The sequence below is a fragment of the Chiloscyllium punctatum genome, chromosome 3, assembly GCF_047496795.1.
Source record: "Chiloscyllium punctatum isolate Juve2018m chromosome 3, sChiPun1.3, whole genome shotgun sequence".
NCBI classification, from domain to species: Eukaryota; Metazoa; Chordata; class Chondrichthyes; order Orectolobiformes; family Hemiscylliidae; genus Chiloscyllium; species Chiloscyllium punctatum.
Window position 1 is genome coordinate 10,529,654 of NC_092741.1, and position 19,922 is coordinate 10,549,575.

A 19,922-nucleotide genomic window follows, 5' to 3' on the forward strand; every position below is an offset into this window, starting at 1 on the left:
TTCTTCTTGACTAGATGTCCCACCTAAACACAAATAGAAAGCAGGACATAACACCAGCACTTCACTGGACGATGTTATTTAGTATGGTGATGAAACATCTGAGAACTCCAGCTCAGCGAGTATACTTACATCCAGATGTTCCACATCTCTTGTAATCCAAGGTTCCTTCATCCTACTATCCCTTCCTTGCCTCAGTGGGACAAACCTACCCAGCAGCAAGTGCTTCCTAAACTTCCACATTTCTGTTGTGCATAGCCCTGAGAATGTCTGTTCCTAATTTATGCTCCACAGTTCCTGCCTAGTAGTATTGCAATTCCCCCTCCCCCAATTAAATACTTGCCCATACTGTCTGCTCGTATCCCTCTCCATGACTATAGTAAAGGTCATGGAGTTGTGATCACTATCACCGAAATGCTCTCCCACTGAGAAATCTGTCATCTGTCCTGGCTCATTACCAAGCACCAAATCCAATATGGCCTCCCCTTTATTCTGTCTATCTACATATTGAGTCAGGAATTCCTCCTGGACACACCTGACAAATCTGCTCCATCCAAACTATTTGCACTAAGGAGATCTGTTTGAAGTCTGTCCCATTTAGTACAGCGATAGTGCCACATAACCCGACGGAGGGTATTCTCAATATTCAGGTGGGACTTCATCTCCACAAGAACTATATGACCATAAGACACAGAATTTATAGCAAAAGATTACTGAAATGATATAGTGAACAAACCTGGATTGTCATGGACACATGTCTGCAGCTGGCAGATTGGTATGGATGAGGATAAGTATATTTTTCCCTTTTGTTGGTTACCTCGACCCAGTCAAGCAGCTATGTCCTTTTGGACCCGACCAGCTCAATCGGTAGTGCTGCTGCTGAGCACCCTTGGTAGTGGACATTGAAATCTCCCATCCAGAGTGCATTTTATGCACTTGCTACCTTCAGTGCTTCCCACAAGTTAAAATGGAGGAGTACGGATCCATAAGCCAAGAGAGGATGGTACGTGGTAATCAGCAGAAAATTTCCTTGCCCATGTTTAACCTGAAGCCATGGGACTTCATGAGGTCCAGAGTGAATATTGAGGACTCCCAGAGCAGCTCCCTCCCAACTGTATCCCACTGTGCTGGTACCTCTGCTGGGCCAAGAGTAGTTTGTAAGTCTAGTGTTATAACAAGTGAAATTGGAAATGATTGGGAATACAGAATGACTCATCACAGCACCTTAACCCCTCTCAGTCTTGCATGCACCATTCCCTCTGTCAGAGGGGTCTGAAAGTCTACAGCACAATCTCACCTTTTTGGCATGGGAATATAGCTATTTAAGATTAACAATCTGTACCAATTTAGAGCAAATCAGTGGAATGTATTTATTTCTAGTTTTAAGTAATGTTGCTTGAATATGTTATGTGCCAATAATATTCATACCTTTCACATTGAATATTTGCTTTCCAGAAATAGTTCCAAAATCCAATAAGCAGCTTAAATTATTTTACTGGTCAAACCACCTTAATGCATCCCACATTATCTGGTCGGAACTTTATTTGCTATCTGGGTTGCCGACTGTGGTTAAGCAATCATTGAAATATTTTTATTAGTCTTTTCCCCATTGTGCTTTACAGAAGTTTGATTTAGTTTTGAACGGGAACTGGGTTAGATGATATCAGAAATCTATCCTTTCACCCCTGGGATTCTTCTCAAAATGAGTTTAGAAAGGTGAAGATGGATGCTGGCAAAAAGTGTTGAATCAAGTTAGCTTTGGTGATTTTTCTTTGACACCATTTAATGGGAGGGAAATAGATGCTGACGTTCTGAGACAGTACAGGCTATATTTGTACTGGTCAATGTTGAGAAATATTTAGAAACTGATGTCAGGAGCAGGAACATCTTCACCAGCAAACAAACTTCAGATAATTGTCATTTTTGTTTTACCATTTGGAATGTACTATCTGAAAGGCTGATGTAAGTAAATTCATTAATCATTTCAAAGGTGAATTGGATCAACACACAAAGGAGAAAAGTACTGAGGGCTACTGACAAAGGGCTGAGGAGTGGAACTATTTTGTCTTTTCAGAGAGCCAGAACAGAGTTGATGAGCTGAACAGCCTAACCTGACATTACATAGAACATAGAAACATAGAAAAAATATAGCGCAGTACAAGCCCTTCGGCCCTCGATGTTGTGCCTACCTTGCGACCGAAGCCTACCTAACCTACACTAGCCCAATAACCTCCATATGCTTATCCAATGCCCGCTTGAATGACCATAAAGAGGGAGAGTCCACCACTGATACTGGCAGGGCATTCCATGAACTCACAACCCGCTGAGTAAAGAATCTACCCCTAACATCTGTCCTGTACCTACCACCCCTTAATTTAAAGCTGTGTCCCCTAGTAACAGCTGACTCCATACCCAGAAAAAGGTTCTCACTGTCAACCCTATCTAAACCCCTAATCATCTTGTACACCTCTATCAAGTCACCCCTAAACCTTCTTTTCTCCAATGAGAACAGCCCCAAGTGCCTCAGCCTCTCCTCATACGATCTTCCTACCATGCCAGGCAACATCCTGGTAAAATTGTGGTAAGTCTACAAACAAAACAGACACTGAGATGGGCTAAGCCTAGCTTTCCCTTCAGATTATCTTCATCTGCTCCGAATAAAGTGAAATGCACAGAGGGAGAGAAATCAGCACCAGGGAAAGCCTGATTTGGTGATTCTTTGTTGGAATCTTGCTTCCATGTTGTGATATTAAGTTAGCCCAAGTCTCCATTCAATCTCAGAATATGTGCAAGCTTAATGTGGGTATAAATCAACACAAACAACCAGAAACCATGGAAAGTATGGATGTAAGTTAGCTTGCTAAGCTGGAAGGTTTGTTTTCAGACCTTTTGTCACCATGACTGGGTAACATCATTAATGAGAGTCTCCACTGAAGCGCTGCCGGTATGTCCCGCCTCTCTATTTATAAGTCTTGGTTTCTTCAGGTGGATGATGTCATTTCCGGTTCTTTTCTCTAAGGTAATGTAGATGAGATCTAAATCAATGCGTTTATTGAGTTCTGGTGAGAATGCCAGGCCTCCAGGAATTCTCGTGCGAGTCTTTGTTTCAAATGGAAAGTGTCAAACCCAGACTGGATATTTCTTCTTTAACTCAGCTTAATTTGAGTTTAAACTCATTATTCATGCATGGAGGACATGGGGAACTGCAATCATGATTTTGATTTGATTTGATTTGAATTATTATTGTCACATGTACTGAGATACAGTGAAAAATATTGTTTAAGTTCCAACCAGACAAATCACACCTTACAGGATAATAGAACAGGTTGCAGAATATGGTGTTACACCTACAGAGAAGGTGCAGAGAAAGACCAACTCTAATATCTGAAAGGTCTGTTCACAAGTCTGATAACAGCAGGTAAGAAGCTGTTTTTAAATCTGTTGGTCATGTTTTCAAACTGTTTTATCTTCTGCTCAATGGAAGAGAGTATAATTGGGGTGGGAGGGGTCTTTGATTATGTTGGCTGCTTTCCCGAGACAGTGGGAAGTATAGATGGAGTCAATGGAAGGGACTGGGCTGCATTTACAACTCTCTTGCAGTCTTGGGCAGAGCAGTTTGCCAAACCGAGCTGTGAAGCATCCCGATAGGACCCTTTCTATAGTGCATCTATAAAAACTGGTCAGAGTCATTGTGGACATGCTGCATTTTCTTAGCCTTCTGAGGACGTAGAGGCATTGCTGTGCTTTCTTGACCACAATGTTGATGTGATGGTCCAGGACAGATTGTTGACGATATTTCCTCCTGAGAATGTGAAGCTATCGACCATCTCCACCTCAGTCCCATTGATACAGACAGGGGCGTGAAAATGTGTTGCTGGAAAAGCGCAGCAGGTCAGGCAGCATCCAAGGAGCAGGAGAATACAGACAGGGGCATGTCCTCCACTCTGCTTCCTGAAGTTAGTCACCAGTTCCTTTGGTTTACTGACATTGAGGGTGAGACTGTTGTCTTCACACCATGTCACTAAGCTCTCTATCTCTTTCCTGTATTCTGTCCCGTTGTTGTTTGAGATCCAAGTCCTAAGGTGGTGTGATCAGCAAGTTTGTAAATGGAGTTAGAGTGGAATTTGGCCACGCAGTCATGAGTGTAAAAGGTGTATAGTAAGGGGCTGAGTATGCAGAGCACTGATGTCTGCGGGTCTGGAATGTGAGGATCCAGTTGCAGAGGGGAAAACAGAGGCCTAGGTCTCTGAGTTTGGAGATAAGTTTGATTGGAATTATGGTGATCAAAACAGAGCGAAAGTCAATAAATAGGAGTTTGATGTTGGTGCCCTTGTTCCCTAGATGTTCCAGGGATGAGTGTAGGGACGGGGAGATGGTATCTAGAATGGACCCATTATGACAGTAGGGCTGTCAAAACTGTATTACCTCAAAACTGCATGACTTTTTCAGTAGGACAATAGGGCTCCTGATGAAGGACTCTTGCCCGAAACATCGATTCCCCTGCTCCTCAGGTGCTGCCTGACCTGCTGTGCTTTTCCAGCATCACACTCTCGACTATTATGACAGCAGGCAAATTGTAGTGGGTCAAGGCAGTCTGGGAAGCTGGGGTTGATGTGTGGAGTAACATTTGAAATCCAGTAATATCAAATCAATGTCAGTCAGCCCAACAAGACCGGGCTACATATGTTTTTTTACAAATGTCATTCCCCCCCCCCTCTTCATTTCACCCTGGCAGCATATCCTTCCAGACATTTCTCCTTCAGTGTGTATCTAGCTTCCCCATCATTGTTAGGAAGATGGTGGCAAAGTGGTAATGTCATGCATAGTAATCAAGTGATCCTCTTAATCGTCGAGGGAGTGGGTTCCATGTCTCAGTATGACACCTGGTGGGATTTACATTTTAAAGGAAATTTCGGAATTGAATATAACTCATGATAACAGAGACCATGAAACTACCTTTCCTAATGTCTTGCTGCCCTTACCTGGTCTGGCCTACATGTGACTTGAGAACAACAGCAATCTGGGTGACTCTTACTTTGAAATGGCTCTGAACGTCATTCAGTTTAAGAGCACTTAATGATTGATAAAAATGCTGGCTTTGATGATGACACTTAGATTCCAACAAAACCTACATAAAAATTGGTCTCCGTGAAATTTACCTCAAAACTGTGTTACTTTTTCGGTAACATACTGGCTTAAAAAAATAGTCAAAGTAACAAAAGACCAATTAGGTCTTGGTGAGGAGGTATCTTACAAAATACAAAAACAATTGCACTTTTTGTTGCAACTACACCTCCTCCCTTAACAAATAAAGCTGGAGTATTTATTTTATAGTGACTCCGAACTTATTGTTGGTTCAGTCAATGCTGTTCATTGTAATGTCATTTATAAAAGAGGGAACATATAACCTTTTAATGTCATTATATTTGCTGCAACATGTCGTTGTCAGAGAGTTCCTGTACTGTGGCAGCACAACCCAGACTGAAGATCTGAGGCTTAGAGTCATAGAGAAGTACAGCATGGAAACAGACCCTTCGCTCCATGCCGACCAGATATCCCAAACTAATCTGGTCCCACCTGCCAGCACTTGGCCCATATCCCTCCAAACCCTTCCTATTCATATACCCATCCAAATGCCTTTTAATGCTGTATTTGTACCAGCCTCCACCACATACTCTGGCAACTCATTCCATACACGCACCACTTTTGGAATATTCTGTCCAATTCTGGTCTCCTTACTTTCAGAAGGATGTTGCGAAACGTGAAAGGGTTCAGAAATAATTTACAAGGATGTTGCCAGGGTTGGAGGGTTTGAGCTATAGAGAGAGGCTGATGAGCCCGGCTTGGCTGGAAAGCTCTTAAGGCACCTGTGGATGGCAACCCCAATTCACCCAGTTTCAGACATGGCTCAGCATCTATCAGAGCTGCTTCCAGTACCTTTCATTATGCATGAGACGGGACTGCTTATTGGTTAGCAAGTAGACTCTGATTGGTAGAGTTGCCATGGAAAATGCTGTTATTCATACTGACTGGCAATTAACTGCCAAGCTTTTTTTTAAGTTTGAAGCAGGGGTGATTGACTGAGAACTGCCCTGAGAAATTAAAGAGTGAACATGTCAGTCAATATGCCTGTTTCAACTTAACAAACTAGGTAGCAGCCATATAATTAGATGGCAGCCAGTGACATGGAGCTGCTAATTGACTGAAGTGACTCACCCTTAATGTGCTCATTACATGACCAAAATTCTTTGGAAAAAGCTTTAGTTGTACATTTTCTCAGCCCTAACTTCAATCTGGTAAAAATCTGACTGACGGTTAACATCTCAATGTGCTAAGAATCAAACTTATGACATCATATGCAGAAAAAAGGCTTAGCTAAATCTGCCTCTAATCTAAATCTCCTCAACATCCTGTTTTTGCCTAAATATCTTTATCCCAATATTATCCTGATGGATTTTTGTCAATGTTATAAGAAATTCTACAACTTCAGCCAATTGTTCCTACATGACTCTGATCTCCGACAGTATTGAACTGGTGCTGCCTATATTCAACTGAAACAAAAATCACACGAATTTACTCCATAGTTATTCTTCACTTGACCAAAATTCTAAAGTTAGGGAAGGAGTTCTCTGGAAAGAACAATGGAAGGACTTGCTTACCACAGTGACAACAACCTGTCCTGGATGACACAGCACCCACTCTTTGAATTGTGTTATCTTCCAGTCCTGTATTCCCATCCGGAGATGCCTAGATTAACGTTTAAAGAGGAATATCAGTACCTCTAACCCAGGAGTTGTGGACAGAACACATTCTGAACACTGACACAATACAGACTAATCTAGCAGAGTTATTAATGTGTGAATTGCCCTGGGAGATTTGATTGAGAGCACGATAGACACATGAACTAATTCCCACGGAAAATGTTGATTTTTTTTGTTTGCACATAATGGACATTAAAGAACTATAGTGGCAAGAATGAGGAGAGGTGACATAAACAAAATACCACAATTTCAAGAAAGCAGAGAGACTGGGCATTTATGAATAGTAGCCCACATGCTTGATCACATTTTCAAAAACTTTGAATAAATTTGGTAGGCATGACCTCCCTCTGCCAAAACCATGCTGACTATCCTTATTTAACCTCTGCCTTTCCAAGTGAGTATTAGTTTGGTCCTTCAGAAGTTTCTCCAATAGTTTCCCTACCAATGATGTGAGACTCAATGTAATTTCTGTAATTTCCTGGAACATCTCTACTAACCTCTTAAAGAGTGGAACCATATGAGCTATCCTGCAGTCCTCTTGCACTTCCCTGGGGCCCATACCCACATTCTCCTTTTCCAGAGTGAAGACCAAAGAGAAGTATTCATTCTAAACACTTCCAACATCCTGTGGCTTCACACACAGGTTGCCTTGTTGGTCCCGAATGGGGCCTATTCTTTCCCTGGTTAACCTCTTTCTTTTAATATATCACTGTCCGTGGCTATGGTAAAGGTGAGGCACTGTCACTGAAATGCTCTCTCATCAACAGATCTCCTCGGGAGTGTTGTAGGTTCATAGTTTCTTGAAGGTAGAATCACAGGTAGATAGGATAGTGAAGAAGGCGTTTGGTATGCTTTCCTTTATTGGTCAGAGTATTGAGTACAGAAGTTGGGAAGTCATGTTGCAGCTGTACGAGACATTGGTTAGGCCACTTTTGGACTATTGCGTGCAATTCTTGTCTCCTTCCTATCGGAAAGATGGTGTGAAACTTGTGTCACAAAGCTGGTCCCTTTTTTCGAAAAGCTGTTCCTTTTCTCAAGGATAAGGTGTCCTTGGTTTTTTCCAGTGGGGTTGTAAATGGGTCAGGCTCTGATTAGACTAGTTTGGTACAGAGGTGAAAAGGATTTTGAGAGGCCTTTTGCCTATTTGTGAACAGATTAGACTTCAGGCCAATGTGGTCATGTTTCAGAAGTGACCTGTGTAATGAAAGGGGAGTAGTCAACTCTCTAGCTGAGCACAGCAGGTCAGGCAGCATCCGAGGAGCAGGAAAATGGATGTTTCGGGCAAAAGCCCTTCATCAGGAATGAGGCTGGGAGCCTCAGGGTGGAGAGATAAATGGGAGGGGGTATGGCTGGGAAGAAGATAGCTGAGAGTGCAATAGGTGGATGGAGGTGGGGTAAAGGTGATAGGTCAGAGGGGAGGCTGGAGCAGATAGATGGGAAGCAGGATGGACAGGTAGGACAGGTCATGAGGGTGGTGCTGAGCTGGAAGGTTAGAATTGGGATAAGGTGGGGGAAGGGGAAATGAGGAAACTGGAGGTAAAAATATATTTAAAAGAAAGGAGTTGGAAATAGTTTTTGTTTAATGTTCTCTTTTGGACTTAAAGAATAAATTTGTTAATTTTTTCTTTAAATAGTGATATTTGGGATAGTTCTTTGCCACTCATATTTTATCCGATTGTGGTGCGAGGTGAGCTTCTCTGTGTCTGGTTTAAATTAGCAGAAGGGTTTACCATGTGTCGTAACATGTGGAATTCCTGCAAAGGTGGGGGAAGCACATCAACAGTAACTTATAAAACAGAATTGAAGAAATACTTGAAGCTGCAAAGTTTGCTGAACTCTGGGGAAAGAACAGGGGAGCAAGACAGGTCTTTCCAAGATTACGTCTATAGTCATTTAACCAAGGTTTTTAACAACTGAACAGTGTGTTCACGTGCACAATTTCCATGTACTGTCAGTAAATTCCTTTACTCCTGACAAAGCTGCTTCTTCTATATTGGCCCATCAATAGTGACATCAACAATATCAATATGAGCAGCACAGTGGCTCAGTGGTTAGCACTGCTGCCTTACAGCAGTAGGCACCCAAATTCAATCTTAACCTTGGGCGATTGTCTGTTTGGAGTTCGCACATTCTCCTCGTGTCTGTGCAGGTGCCCTGGCTTCCTTCCACTGTCCAAAGATGTGCAGGTTCACAGGGATTGGAGTGGGGTAGAGGAAGAGGATCTGGATGGAATGCTCGTCAGAGGGTTGGTGCAGACCTGATGGGCCGAATGGCCTCTGTCTTCTCTGTAGGGATTCTATGATCTTACAGCCCTCAGTCTATGTTCCATATCAGAAGAAATTCACAGCTCTTTCATCCTTCCCTAATCTTTGGCATTGTCTTTATTCTAATCACTGAGTAACAGTCTGGCTACTGAGTAACAAGGGACATTCTCACTGAATAATGCTTATGTCTCCTGATCATTCCCTTCTTCAAACATTTCTTAATCAAGTTGTTATACACTTTTTCCAGGCAGAAAAGATTTCCCCTTTAAAGGGTTTTAGTCACTTCTAAGTGTCATGAACTCGTATTAAATTCGAGCTAATGAATCCCACTGGTTGTAATCACAAAATGGTGCTAATGGCACCATGGATATTTTATGCCAAGCTAATTCATGCAGTCCATTAATGCCCACACCTCATGCCCTAGTTTCAGTTGTAACTCAATTTATAAGCACTTACTTTTTCACAGACTCAAACATGGAACTTTCCACATTTCCCAGCCATTGTTCAATGGGTCCCCTAATCCGAACATTCCTGCACAAAACAAGTTTAATAATGTTGTCAGAACACAAGAATCTGTGATGACGCTTCTTTGTGTATTGTATAAGGTGGCTTATTGAGTACTAAAGTAGAGAAATAATCTGTAGCTTTAAGTTTGAAGCAAAAACAGAAATTGCTGGAAAAACACGTCAGGTCTGGCAGCATCTGTGGAGAGAATGCAGAGTTAACATTCTGGGTCCAGTGTCCCTTCTTCAGAATTGACTGTGTCTGGGAAAAGGTTGGTGTGCATGCTGTAGATAGGTGGAGAAGGGGGAAGGAGTAAACAATCGGTAGAGATGGACCCCAGAGAGACTCCATGACTCCACAACAGTTGGGCAGATAAAGGATACAGTTGGGTAAAGGTTAGCCTGGGAGAATGAGTAGCTACTTATAGGAACATTAATGGCTGACAATGGGTTGTTTGTGGCAGAGGTTCATGTGATGACAGGCTTTGTATGGGAACTGGGGGTTGGACATGGAAGAAGGTGTCCAGGCCCTGAAATTATTGAACGCGATATTGAGTTCAGAAGAACATAGAACATAGAACATAGAAGAATACAGCGCAGTACAGGCCCTTCGGCCCTCGATGTGGCGCCGATCAAAGCCCACCTAACCTACACTAACCCACTATCCTCCATATACCTATCCAAAGCCCGCTTAAATACCCATAAAGAGGGAGAGTCCACCACTGCTACTGGCAGGGCATTCCATGAACGTACGACTCGCTGAGTGAAGAACCTACCCCTAACATCAGTCCTATATCTACCCCCCCTTAATTTAAAGCTATGCCCCCTTGTAGGGACTGCAGAGTCCCCAAGTGGAAATGGTGTTGTTCTTCCAATTTATGTTGAACTTTGCTGGAGCACTGCAGCAAGCTTGAGATACAGGTATTGGCCAGGGAACAGGGTGGTGTGTTAAATTGAGAAGCAACTGGAAGCTCAGGGTTATTTTTGCAGACAGAACATAGGTGTTCTGAAAAGTGGTCACCCATTTGGTGTTTCATTTCCCCAATGTAGAGGAGACCACATGGTGAGCAGCGAATGCAGTTGACTAGATTGGGTGAAGTGCAGGTAAATCACAGCTTCAACTGGAATGTGTGCTTGGGGCTTTGGATAGTGAGGAGGAAGGAGGTAAATAGGCAGGTGTTACACCTTCAGTGGTTGCAGAGGAAGGTGCCGGGGGTTATGGAGTGGTTGTTGGGAATGGAGGAGGAGTGACCAGATTGTCCTGGAGGGAAAGGCTCCTGCAGAAAACTGACAAGGGAAAGGAGGGGAACATTTGTCTGCTGGTGGCATTCTACTGATGGAAATGGTGGCTAATGATCCTTTGGATGTGGATTCTGGAGGGATGATAGGTGTGGACAAGGGTATCACTGTCTGAAGTCATTGTTTTTACCTCGTTGATTTTAACCCTACTGCGAATCCTCTTGCAAGGATGCCTGCCTTGAAGAAGTTTTCCTCCTCTCTGTACAAGAATCTCAGGGAGTCCCTCTCCTATTGCAACTCCCAGATCATTTCCTCTGCCCTGAAGCTCTTCAACCATGTCGTGAAACAAACTCGCTACCACAGCCACATTTGCTTCCTCAGTGCCTGCCTCCGTAACCAACTCATCCCACACGGACTCCAGACCACCTTTAAACCAGCAGAGTTTGGACCCGAACAGGACAAACAGAACAGACTACAGATTCAAAAACACCAGCAACAGTTCTCCTTCAAGATCCTCCGCTCCACGCTTGCAGCAATGCGCTGACATCTAACCTCTCTCCAGTCAGCCCTGCCTCAGCTGAGGGCCACACTCTCTCAGAATTGCAAAGGACCCACTCTGTACTACATCCTCAGGAGAATTCATACTCTCAACAAAAAGTATTTCAATTCCATCTGAAACATCAAAAACTGTAAGTACAACAAACTTTTATCTACCCACCTCCATAACCAGTGCTCCTCAAACATTCCAGAAGATTCCCCTGGCCTCGGAAACTACTCCGACGCCATTAGACATGCAGCTGATGCAGCTGCCACCCCCACGCTGATTGATGATGTCACTTCCGCCCCCCATCATGGCCACTCCCACAACCACTTCCACCCCTCACAATTCCTCATGCATCACACCTGACATCACTTCCGCCCCTCACATCATCGCTGATGCCACATGCTCAGTGACTTCCGCTACCCCTACTGCCGTGGTCACCACCACTTCCGCCCCCACCAGCGCCACTCACCTGCATTCTGCTGACATGCCCCCCACAGACCCCACTGTCACTATCCCCACCCCCAAAACCCTGAGTGGAACACTACCCCTGCTCATGACTCCACCCCCATTCCCCCCACCATCACACCCACTCCAGTTACTGGCTCCGACCCCACTCCCAGCTCCACACCCACACCAGATCCCAGCTCCCAGCCCTGCTGAGTTTTCACCATCCCCCCAGACCTCCCACTCACTGAGGACGAACGATCAGTCCTCAGCAAAGGACTCACCTTCATCCCCCTCCGTCCACGCATCAATGAATTTAATACCCGACGTGACGTCGAACAATTCTTCCGTTGCCTCCGCTTCCGAGCTTACTTTCACAATCAGGACTCCCGCCCACCTTCCGAGGACCCCTTCGCCCACCTCCAACACACTGCATCCACCTGGACACCCCGCGCTGGCCTATTACCTGCCCTCGACCTCTTCAATTCCAACTGCCGCTGAGACATTAACCGCCTCAACCTGTCTACCTCCCTCCCCCACTCCAATCTCACCCTCACAACATGCAGCCCTCCAATCCCTCTGCTCCAATCCCAACCTCACCATCAAGCCAGCGGATAAAGGGAGCGCAGTGGTAGTCTGGCGCACTGACCTCTACACCGCTGAAGCCAAACATCAACTCGAGGACACCTCTTCCTACTGCCCCCTCGACCATGACCCCACCCCCCATCACCAAACCATCATCTCCCAGACCATACAGAACCTCATCACCTCAGGAGATCTCCCACCCACAGCTTCCAACCTCATAGTCCGGGAACCCCGCACTGCCCAGTTCTACCTCCTTCCCAAGATCCACAAGCCTGACCACTCCGGCTGACCCATTGTCTCAGCCTGCTCCTGCCCCACTGAACGCATCTCTACCTACCTCGACACTGTCCTATCCCCCCTAGTCCAGGAACTCCCCACATACGTTCGAGACACCACCCATGCCCTCCACCTCCTCCAAGACTTCCGTTTCCCTGGCCCCCAACGCCTCATCTTCACCATGGATATCCAATCCCTCCACACCTCCATCCACCATGACCAGGGCCTCCAAGCCCTCCGTTTTTTCCTCTCCAGATGTCCCCAACAGTACCCTTCCACTGACACTCTCATTTGTTTGGCCGAACTGGTCCTCACCCTTAACAATTTCTCCTTTGAATCCTCCCACTTCCTCCAGACCAAAGGGGTAGCCATGGGCACACGTATGGGCCCCAGCTATGCCTGTCTCTTTGTTGGCTACGTAGAGCAGTTGATCTTCCGTAATTACACCGGCACCACTCCCCACCTCTTCCTCCGCTACATTGATGACTGCATTGGCGCCACCTCGTGCTCCCGCGAGGAGGTTGAGCAATTCATCAACTTCACCAACACATTCCACCCGGACCTTAAATTTACCAGGACCATCTCTGACACCTCCCTCTCCTTCCTGGACCTCTCCATCTCCATTAATGACGATCGACTTGACACTGACATTTTTTACAAACCCACCGAATCCCACAGCTACCTGGATTACACCTCTTCCCACCCTACCTCTTGCAAAAATGCCATCCCACAATTTTCCTTCCCACGTGGTTAAAGATGCCCTCCAATGCATCTCGTCCACATCCCGCACCTCCGCCCTCAGACCCCACCCCTCCAACCGTAACAAGGACAGAACGCCCCTGGTGCTCACCTTCCACCTTCGCATAAACCAAATCATCCGCCAACATTTCCGCCACCTCCAAACGGACCCCACCACCAGGGCTATATTTCCCTCAACACCCCTTTCCCACCTTCCGCAAAGACCGTTCCCTCCATGACTACCTGGTCGGGTCCACGCCCCCCTACAACCCACCCTCCCATCCTGGCACTTTCCCCTGCCACCACAGGAACAGTAAAACCTGCGCCCACATCTCCTCCCTCACCTCTATGCAAGTCCCTAAAGGAGCCTTCCACATCCATCAAAGTTTTACTTGCACATCCACTAATATCATTTATTGTATCCGTTGCTCCCGATGCAGTCTCCTCTACATTGGGGAAACTGGGCGTCTCCTAGCAGAGCGCTTTAGGGAATATCTCCGGGACACCCGCACCAATCAACCAAACCGCCCCGTGGCCCAACATTTCAACTCCCCCTCCCACTCTGCCGAGGACATGGAGGTCCTGGGCCTCCTTCACCGCCGCTCCCTCACCACCAGACGCCTGGAGGAAGAACGCCTCATCTTCCGCCTCGGAATACTTCAACCCCAGGGCATCAATGTGGACTTCAACAGTTTCCTCATTTCCTCTTCCCCCACCTCACCCTAGTTCTAAACTTCCAGCTCAGTAACTGTTCCCATGACTTGTCCGGACTTGTCCGACCTACCTATCTCCTTTTCCACCTATCCACTCCACCCTCTCCTCCCTGACCTATCACCTTCATCCCCTCCCCCACTCACCCATTGTACTCTATGCTACTTTCTCCCCACCCCCACCCTCCTCTAGCTTATCTCTCCACGTTTCAGGCTCACTGCCTTTATTCCTGATGAAGGCCTTTTGACCAAACCATTAATGATGGAGACCATGGAGTGTTTTCTGTCAGGAGGTACACAGATTACAAGTCTCCTGCAGTCCTCTGACTGCCAATGATTTGAATATTTCTTTTTTGATCAACTTCAGAACAGTGCTGTGCTCACCAAATTTTGCAAACTGAAACCTAACCTAGATAGGCACCAAGGTGGAAGTCTGAGATGGTGGAAGGTCTATGTGAAAGCCTTGCTTGGCAATCTTCAGAAGTTCACGGTTTCCTCCTCAGATTCAGAGGTGAAGCTGAATGTCGCTGGAGTTGGGTTGAAGATGGATACAAATCTTTGTGCAGATTAACAATACTTCGGCATTGTTAGTAATAACAGAAGAATGCAGCATCACGCAAAGAAACTTTATGGCTTGGTGCTGTATCCAATCACTGGGAGGAGGTTGGTCACCGCTGTATCCAATCGCTGGGAGGTGGTTGGTCACCGCTGTATCCAATCACTGGGAGCTGGTTGGTCACCGCTGTATCCAATCGCTGGGAGGTGGTTGGTCACCGCTGTATCCAATCACTGGGAGGAGGTTGGTTGGTCACTGCTGTATCCAATCACCGGGAGGAGGTTGGTTGGTCACCGCTGTATCCAATCCCTGGGAGGAGGTTGGTTGGTCACCGCTGTATGTAATCACTGGGAGGAGGTTGGTCACCGCTGTATCCAATCACTGGGAGCTGGTTGGTCACCGCTGTATCCAATCACTGGGAGGAGGTTGATCACCGTTGTATCCAATCACCGGGAGGAGGTTGGTTGGTCACCGCTGTATCCAATCACTGGGAGGAGGTTGGTCACCGCTGTATCCAATCACTGGGAGGAGGTTGGTCACCGCTGTATCCAATCACTGGGAGGAGGTTGGTCACCGTTGTATCCAATCACTGGGAGGAGGTTGGTCACCGCTGTATCCAATCACTGGGAGGAGGTTGGTCACCGCTGTATCTAATCACTGGGAGGAGGTTGGTCACCGCTGTATCTAATCACTGGGAGGAGGTTGGTCACCGCTGTATCCAATCACTGGGAGGAGGTTGGTCACCGCTGTATCCAATCACTGGGAGGAGGTTGGTCACCGCTGTATCCAATCACCGGGAGGTGGTTGGTTGGTCACCGCTGTATCCAATCACTGGAAGGAGGTTGGTCACCGCTGTATCCAATCACTGGGAGGAGGTTGGTCACCGCTGTATCTAATCACTGGGAGGAGGTTGGTCACCGCTGTATCCAATCACCGGGAGGTGGTTGGTTGGTCACCGCTGTATCCAATCACTGGAAGGAGGTTGGTCACCGCTGTATCCAATCACTGGGAGGAGGTTGGTTGGTCACCGCTGTATCCAATCACTGGGAGGAGGTTGGTCACCGCTGTATCTAATCACTGGGAGGAGGTTGGTCACCGCTGTATCCAATCACCGGGAGGAGGTTGGTCACCGCTGTATCCAATCACTGGGAGGAGGTTGGTCACCGCTGTATCCAATCACTGGGAGGAGGTTGGTCACCGCTGTATCCAATCACTGGGAGGAGGTTGGTCACCGCTGTATCCAATCACTGGGAGGAGGTTGGTCACCGCTGTATCCAATCACTGGGAGGAGGTTGGTCACCGCTGTATCCAATCACTGGGAGGAGGTTTGGTCACCGCTGTATCCAATCACCGGGAGGAGGTTTGGTCAATGGTGTATCCAATCACTGGGAGGAGGTTGGTCACCGCTGTATCCAATCACCGGGAGGAGGTTGGTCACCGCTGTATCCAATCACTGGGAGGAGGTTGGTCACCGCTGTATCCAATCACTGGGAGGAGGTTGGTCACCGCTGTATCCAATCACTGGGAGGAGGTTTGGTCAATGGTGTATCCAATCACTGGGAGGAGGTTGGTCACCGCTGTATCCAATCACTGGGAGGAGGTTGGTCACCGCTGTATCCAATCGCTGGGAGGAGGTTGGTCACCGCTGTATCGAATCACTGGGAGGAGGTTGGTCACCGCTGTATCCAATCACTGGGAGGAGGTTGGTCACCGCTGTATCCAATCACTGGGTGGAGGTTTGTCACCGCTGTATCCAATCGCCGGGAGGAGTTTGTCACTGCTGCTACTACCACTGGCCCCCAAAGGCCAGGATGACATCCCTGCCACTGTATCTGTTCACTGGGAGGATCCATGCCCTCTGGCACTGCGTCAGCTGCTGGGTGGCTGCTGCTTTTCCATGCCCGGCCCACACTCACTGCTGTGCCAATGCTGCTGATTAACCTGCCGCAAAAGCCTTTAATGAAAAGATAAGAAAAAAAGGAAGAAAGATAAACAACAGATGTTAAAAGGAGAAGAGGAAAGAAAGCAGATGTGAGCAGACATTCCCTGGGCTCAGGAGCCTGCAGACAGCCCTCCTACTCTGCACCTCCACCTTGTTGGTGCAGTGAATAAGGTGATGAACAGTAGATTGTTTGAGAAAGACACTTGGAACCATGGCAGACCAGGTTCAATGAATCTCACTTAACAAATCATTTTAATTGCAGGCAGTAAATTTATGGTGTACAAAGTGCCCATGTGATCTCACATCACAAAGGGCAGAAACCAAATAAAAGGTGAAGTGAGTGTGACAGCCTTGAGATCAAGGTCATATTCAACCGAGTGTGGCATCAAGGAGCCCTCACAAAACTGGGATCAATGGATATCAGGGGCAAACTCTCCACTGGTTAGAATCACACTTGACACATAGGAAGATGGTGGTAGTTGTTCGAGGTCAGTCATCTCAGCTTCAGGACATCTCTGCAGGAGTTCCTCAGAGTAGTGCCCTAGGCCCAACCATCTTCAGCTGCTTCATCAATGACCTTCCCTCCATCATAAGGTCAGAAGTGAGGATGTTCACCGATGATTACACAATGTTCAGCACCATTCACAACTCCTCAGGTACTGAAGCAGACCATGTTCAAATGCAATAACATCTGGACAATATCCAAGCTTGGACTAACAAGTGGCAAGTAACATTCACACCAGACAAATGCCAGACCCTCTATTCCTGATGAAGGGCTTTCACCTGAAACATGATTTTCCTGCTCCTCGGATGCTGCCTGACCTGCTGTGCTTTTCCAACAGCACTCTGGTTTCCAGCATCTGCATCCTTGTTTTTACCTAAATGCCAGACAATGACCATCATCAACAAGAGATAACCTCACCGCCATTCCTTGACATTCTATTGTGTTACCATCACTGAATCTCCCACTATCAACATCCTGGGGGTTACCATTGACCAGCAACTCAACTGGACTCACCACATAAACACAGCGGCTGCAAGAGCAGGTCAGATGCGATGAATATTGCCGTGAGTGACACACCTCCTGACTCCCCAAAGCCTGTCCACCATCTAGTGGGTGTCACAGTGGCTCAGTGGTTAGCATTGCTTCCTCACAGTGCCAGGGACCTGGGTTCAATTCCAGCCTCGGGTGACTGTCTGTGTGGAGCTTGCACATTTTCCCCATGTCTATGTGGGTTTCCTCCGGGTGTTCCAGTTTCCTCCCACAGTCCAAACATGTGCAGGTTAGGTGAACTGGCCATGCTAAATAGCCCATAGTGTTAGGTGCATTAGTCAGAGGGAAATGGGTCTGGGTGGGTGACTCTTCAGAGGGTTAAATACAATAGGAGCAGGAGTAGGCTATTCGTCCCTTTGAGCCAGCACCACCATTCATTATGATCATGGCTGATCATCCACAATCAGTATCCTGATTCTGCCTTATCCCCATAACCCTTGATTCCACTATCTTTAAGAGTCTATCTATCTCTTTCTTGAAAGTATCCAGAGACTTGGCCTCCACAGCCTTCTGGGGCAGAGCATTCCATACACCCACCACTCTCTGGGTGAAGAAGTTTCTCCTCAACTCTGTTCTAAATGGCCTCCCCCTTATTTTTAAACTGTGTCCTCTGGTTCTGGACTCACCCATCAGCGGAAACATGCTTCCTGCCTCTATATTGTCCAATCCTTTAATAATCTCATACGTCTCAATCAGATCCTCTCTCATCCTTCTTGGTGTGGACTTTAATGGGCTGAAGGGGAATCTAATCTAATTTCCAAGGCACAAGTCAGGAGTCTGATGGAATACTCCCCACTTGCCTGGATGAATGCAGCCCCAACAACACTCAAAAATCCTGACACCATCTCGCACAAAACAGCCCATTTGATTGGCACTACATGCATAGCAATCACTTCTGCCTCCACCAATGCTCAGTAGCAGCAGTGTGTACTATCTACAAGTTACACTGCAGAAATTCAACAAAGTTCCTTTGTTAGCACCTTCAAAGCACATGACCTTCCATCCAGAAGGACAAGGGCAGCAGATCCATGGGAACACCACCCCCTGCAAGTTCCCCTCCAAGCCATTCATGACCCTGAATTGGAAACATATCCTGGTTCCTGCACCTTTGCTGTGTCAAAACAGCAGAATTCCCTCCCGAAGGACCTTATGGGTCTCTGTTGGTCCAGCAAACGTTTTATGTATGTTCTCCATCTGTGCCTTCTATGTCTATATCTCTATGATTCTTGACCATGCATGCCTAAAATAGATGGTAAGGGAGTGAAAATCAAGGAACTTATACAAAGTGAAGAAACTGTATTAAATTAAGTTAGTACCTTGGCATGGGAAGATTCTCATTTTCTGCAGACTTGATCATTACCACAGTGGGAGGTCTGGTCGCTTGCTTCACAATCTCCAGAGATCTGATATTTTCAAAACATTTGGCCAAATGGGGCTGAGGAAACAATGAAGAAATCAATTTCACAATCAATATAGCTCATGAGGAGCTCCTGGAGGGAGTGACATTTCCCACCTTTCATTAAGAGAATGATAGAACAATACAGCACAGAGGAGGCCACTGGGATCTTGCGATGGTCACAACTCTGTGAAAAATATCTCTCATTAGTTCCCTCCCCAACTCCACCTTTTCCCCATTTCCCTGCAGATTATTCTCCTTCAAGTCTTTATCTAATTGTCTTTGGAAAGTCACCACTGAATCTGTTTTCACTACTCTTAAATACAATGAGTTCCAGATTACACTGTGAAATGTTATTCTTGTGTAGCCTCTGTTCTTTTGTCAATGATCTTATATAAAGCTGGATTAAAAGTGAGATCAATATGTCCAAACATGTAGATGATATCAGGACTCTACAAGCATCCAATTAATTGAAATCAGAAGCATTTGTAAAACAAATAAAATTTGTCTGAAAATTGAGGCATTACTTTTATACAGTATCAATTTTTACAGCAGGAGCCAGCACTGGGTGAATACTAACAGGGAACTCTGGATGAATCAGGACATACAGAACCTGCTAAAAACCAGACGTGAGGCCTTCAAATCAAGAGGCCCACTCAAATATAAGGAATCCAAGTATGACCTTCACAGAGCCATGAAGACAGCCAAGGACCAATACCGACCCAAACTAGAGACCCAGACAGACACCCAGCGACTATGGCAAGGACTGAATGACATCACAGGTTCTAAAAAGAGACATTACAAGATAGTAGACGATGACACATCCCTCCCAGATCGTCTCAATGCCTTCTATGCTCGCTTTGAGCAGAATTTTGGTGGAGAGCTAACACCTATTCTGACAAGTCCTGACGAA

The 19,922-nt window shown here is 46.3% G+C and overlaps 1 protein-coding gene across 1 annotated transcript in view; it reads right to left on the reverse strand.

Moving 5' to 3' along the window:
* Positions 1-19,922, reverse strand: part of LOC140453932 (dynein axonemal heavy chain 6-like) — a 306,453-nt gene that overhangs the window by 19,329 nt on the left and 267,202 nt on the right. The window contains exons 23-25 of the mRNA XM_072548792.1: positions 18,930-19,048; positions 9,479-9,553; positions 6,657-6,744 (exon numbers count right to left, since the gene is read on the reverse strand). Coding sequence (XP_072404893.1) covers positions 6,657-6,744; positions 9,479-9,553; positions 18,930-19,048 — 282 coding nt within the window. The remainder of the gene's footprint in view (positions 1-6,656; positions 6,745-9,478; positions 9,554-18,929; positions 19,049-19,922) is intronic.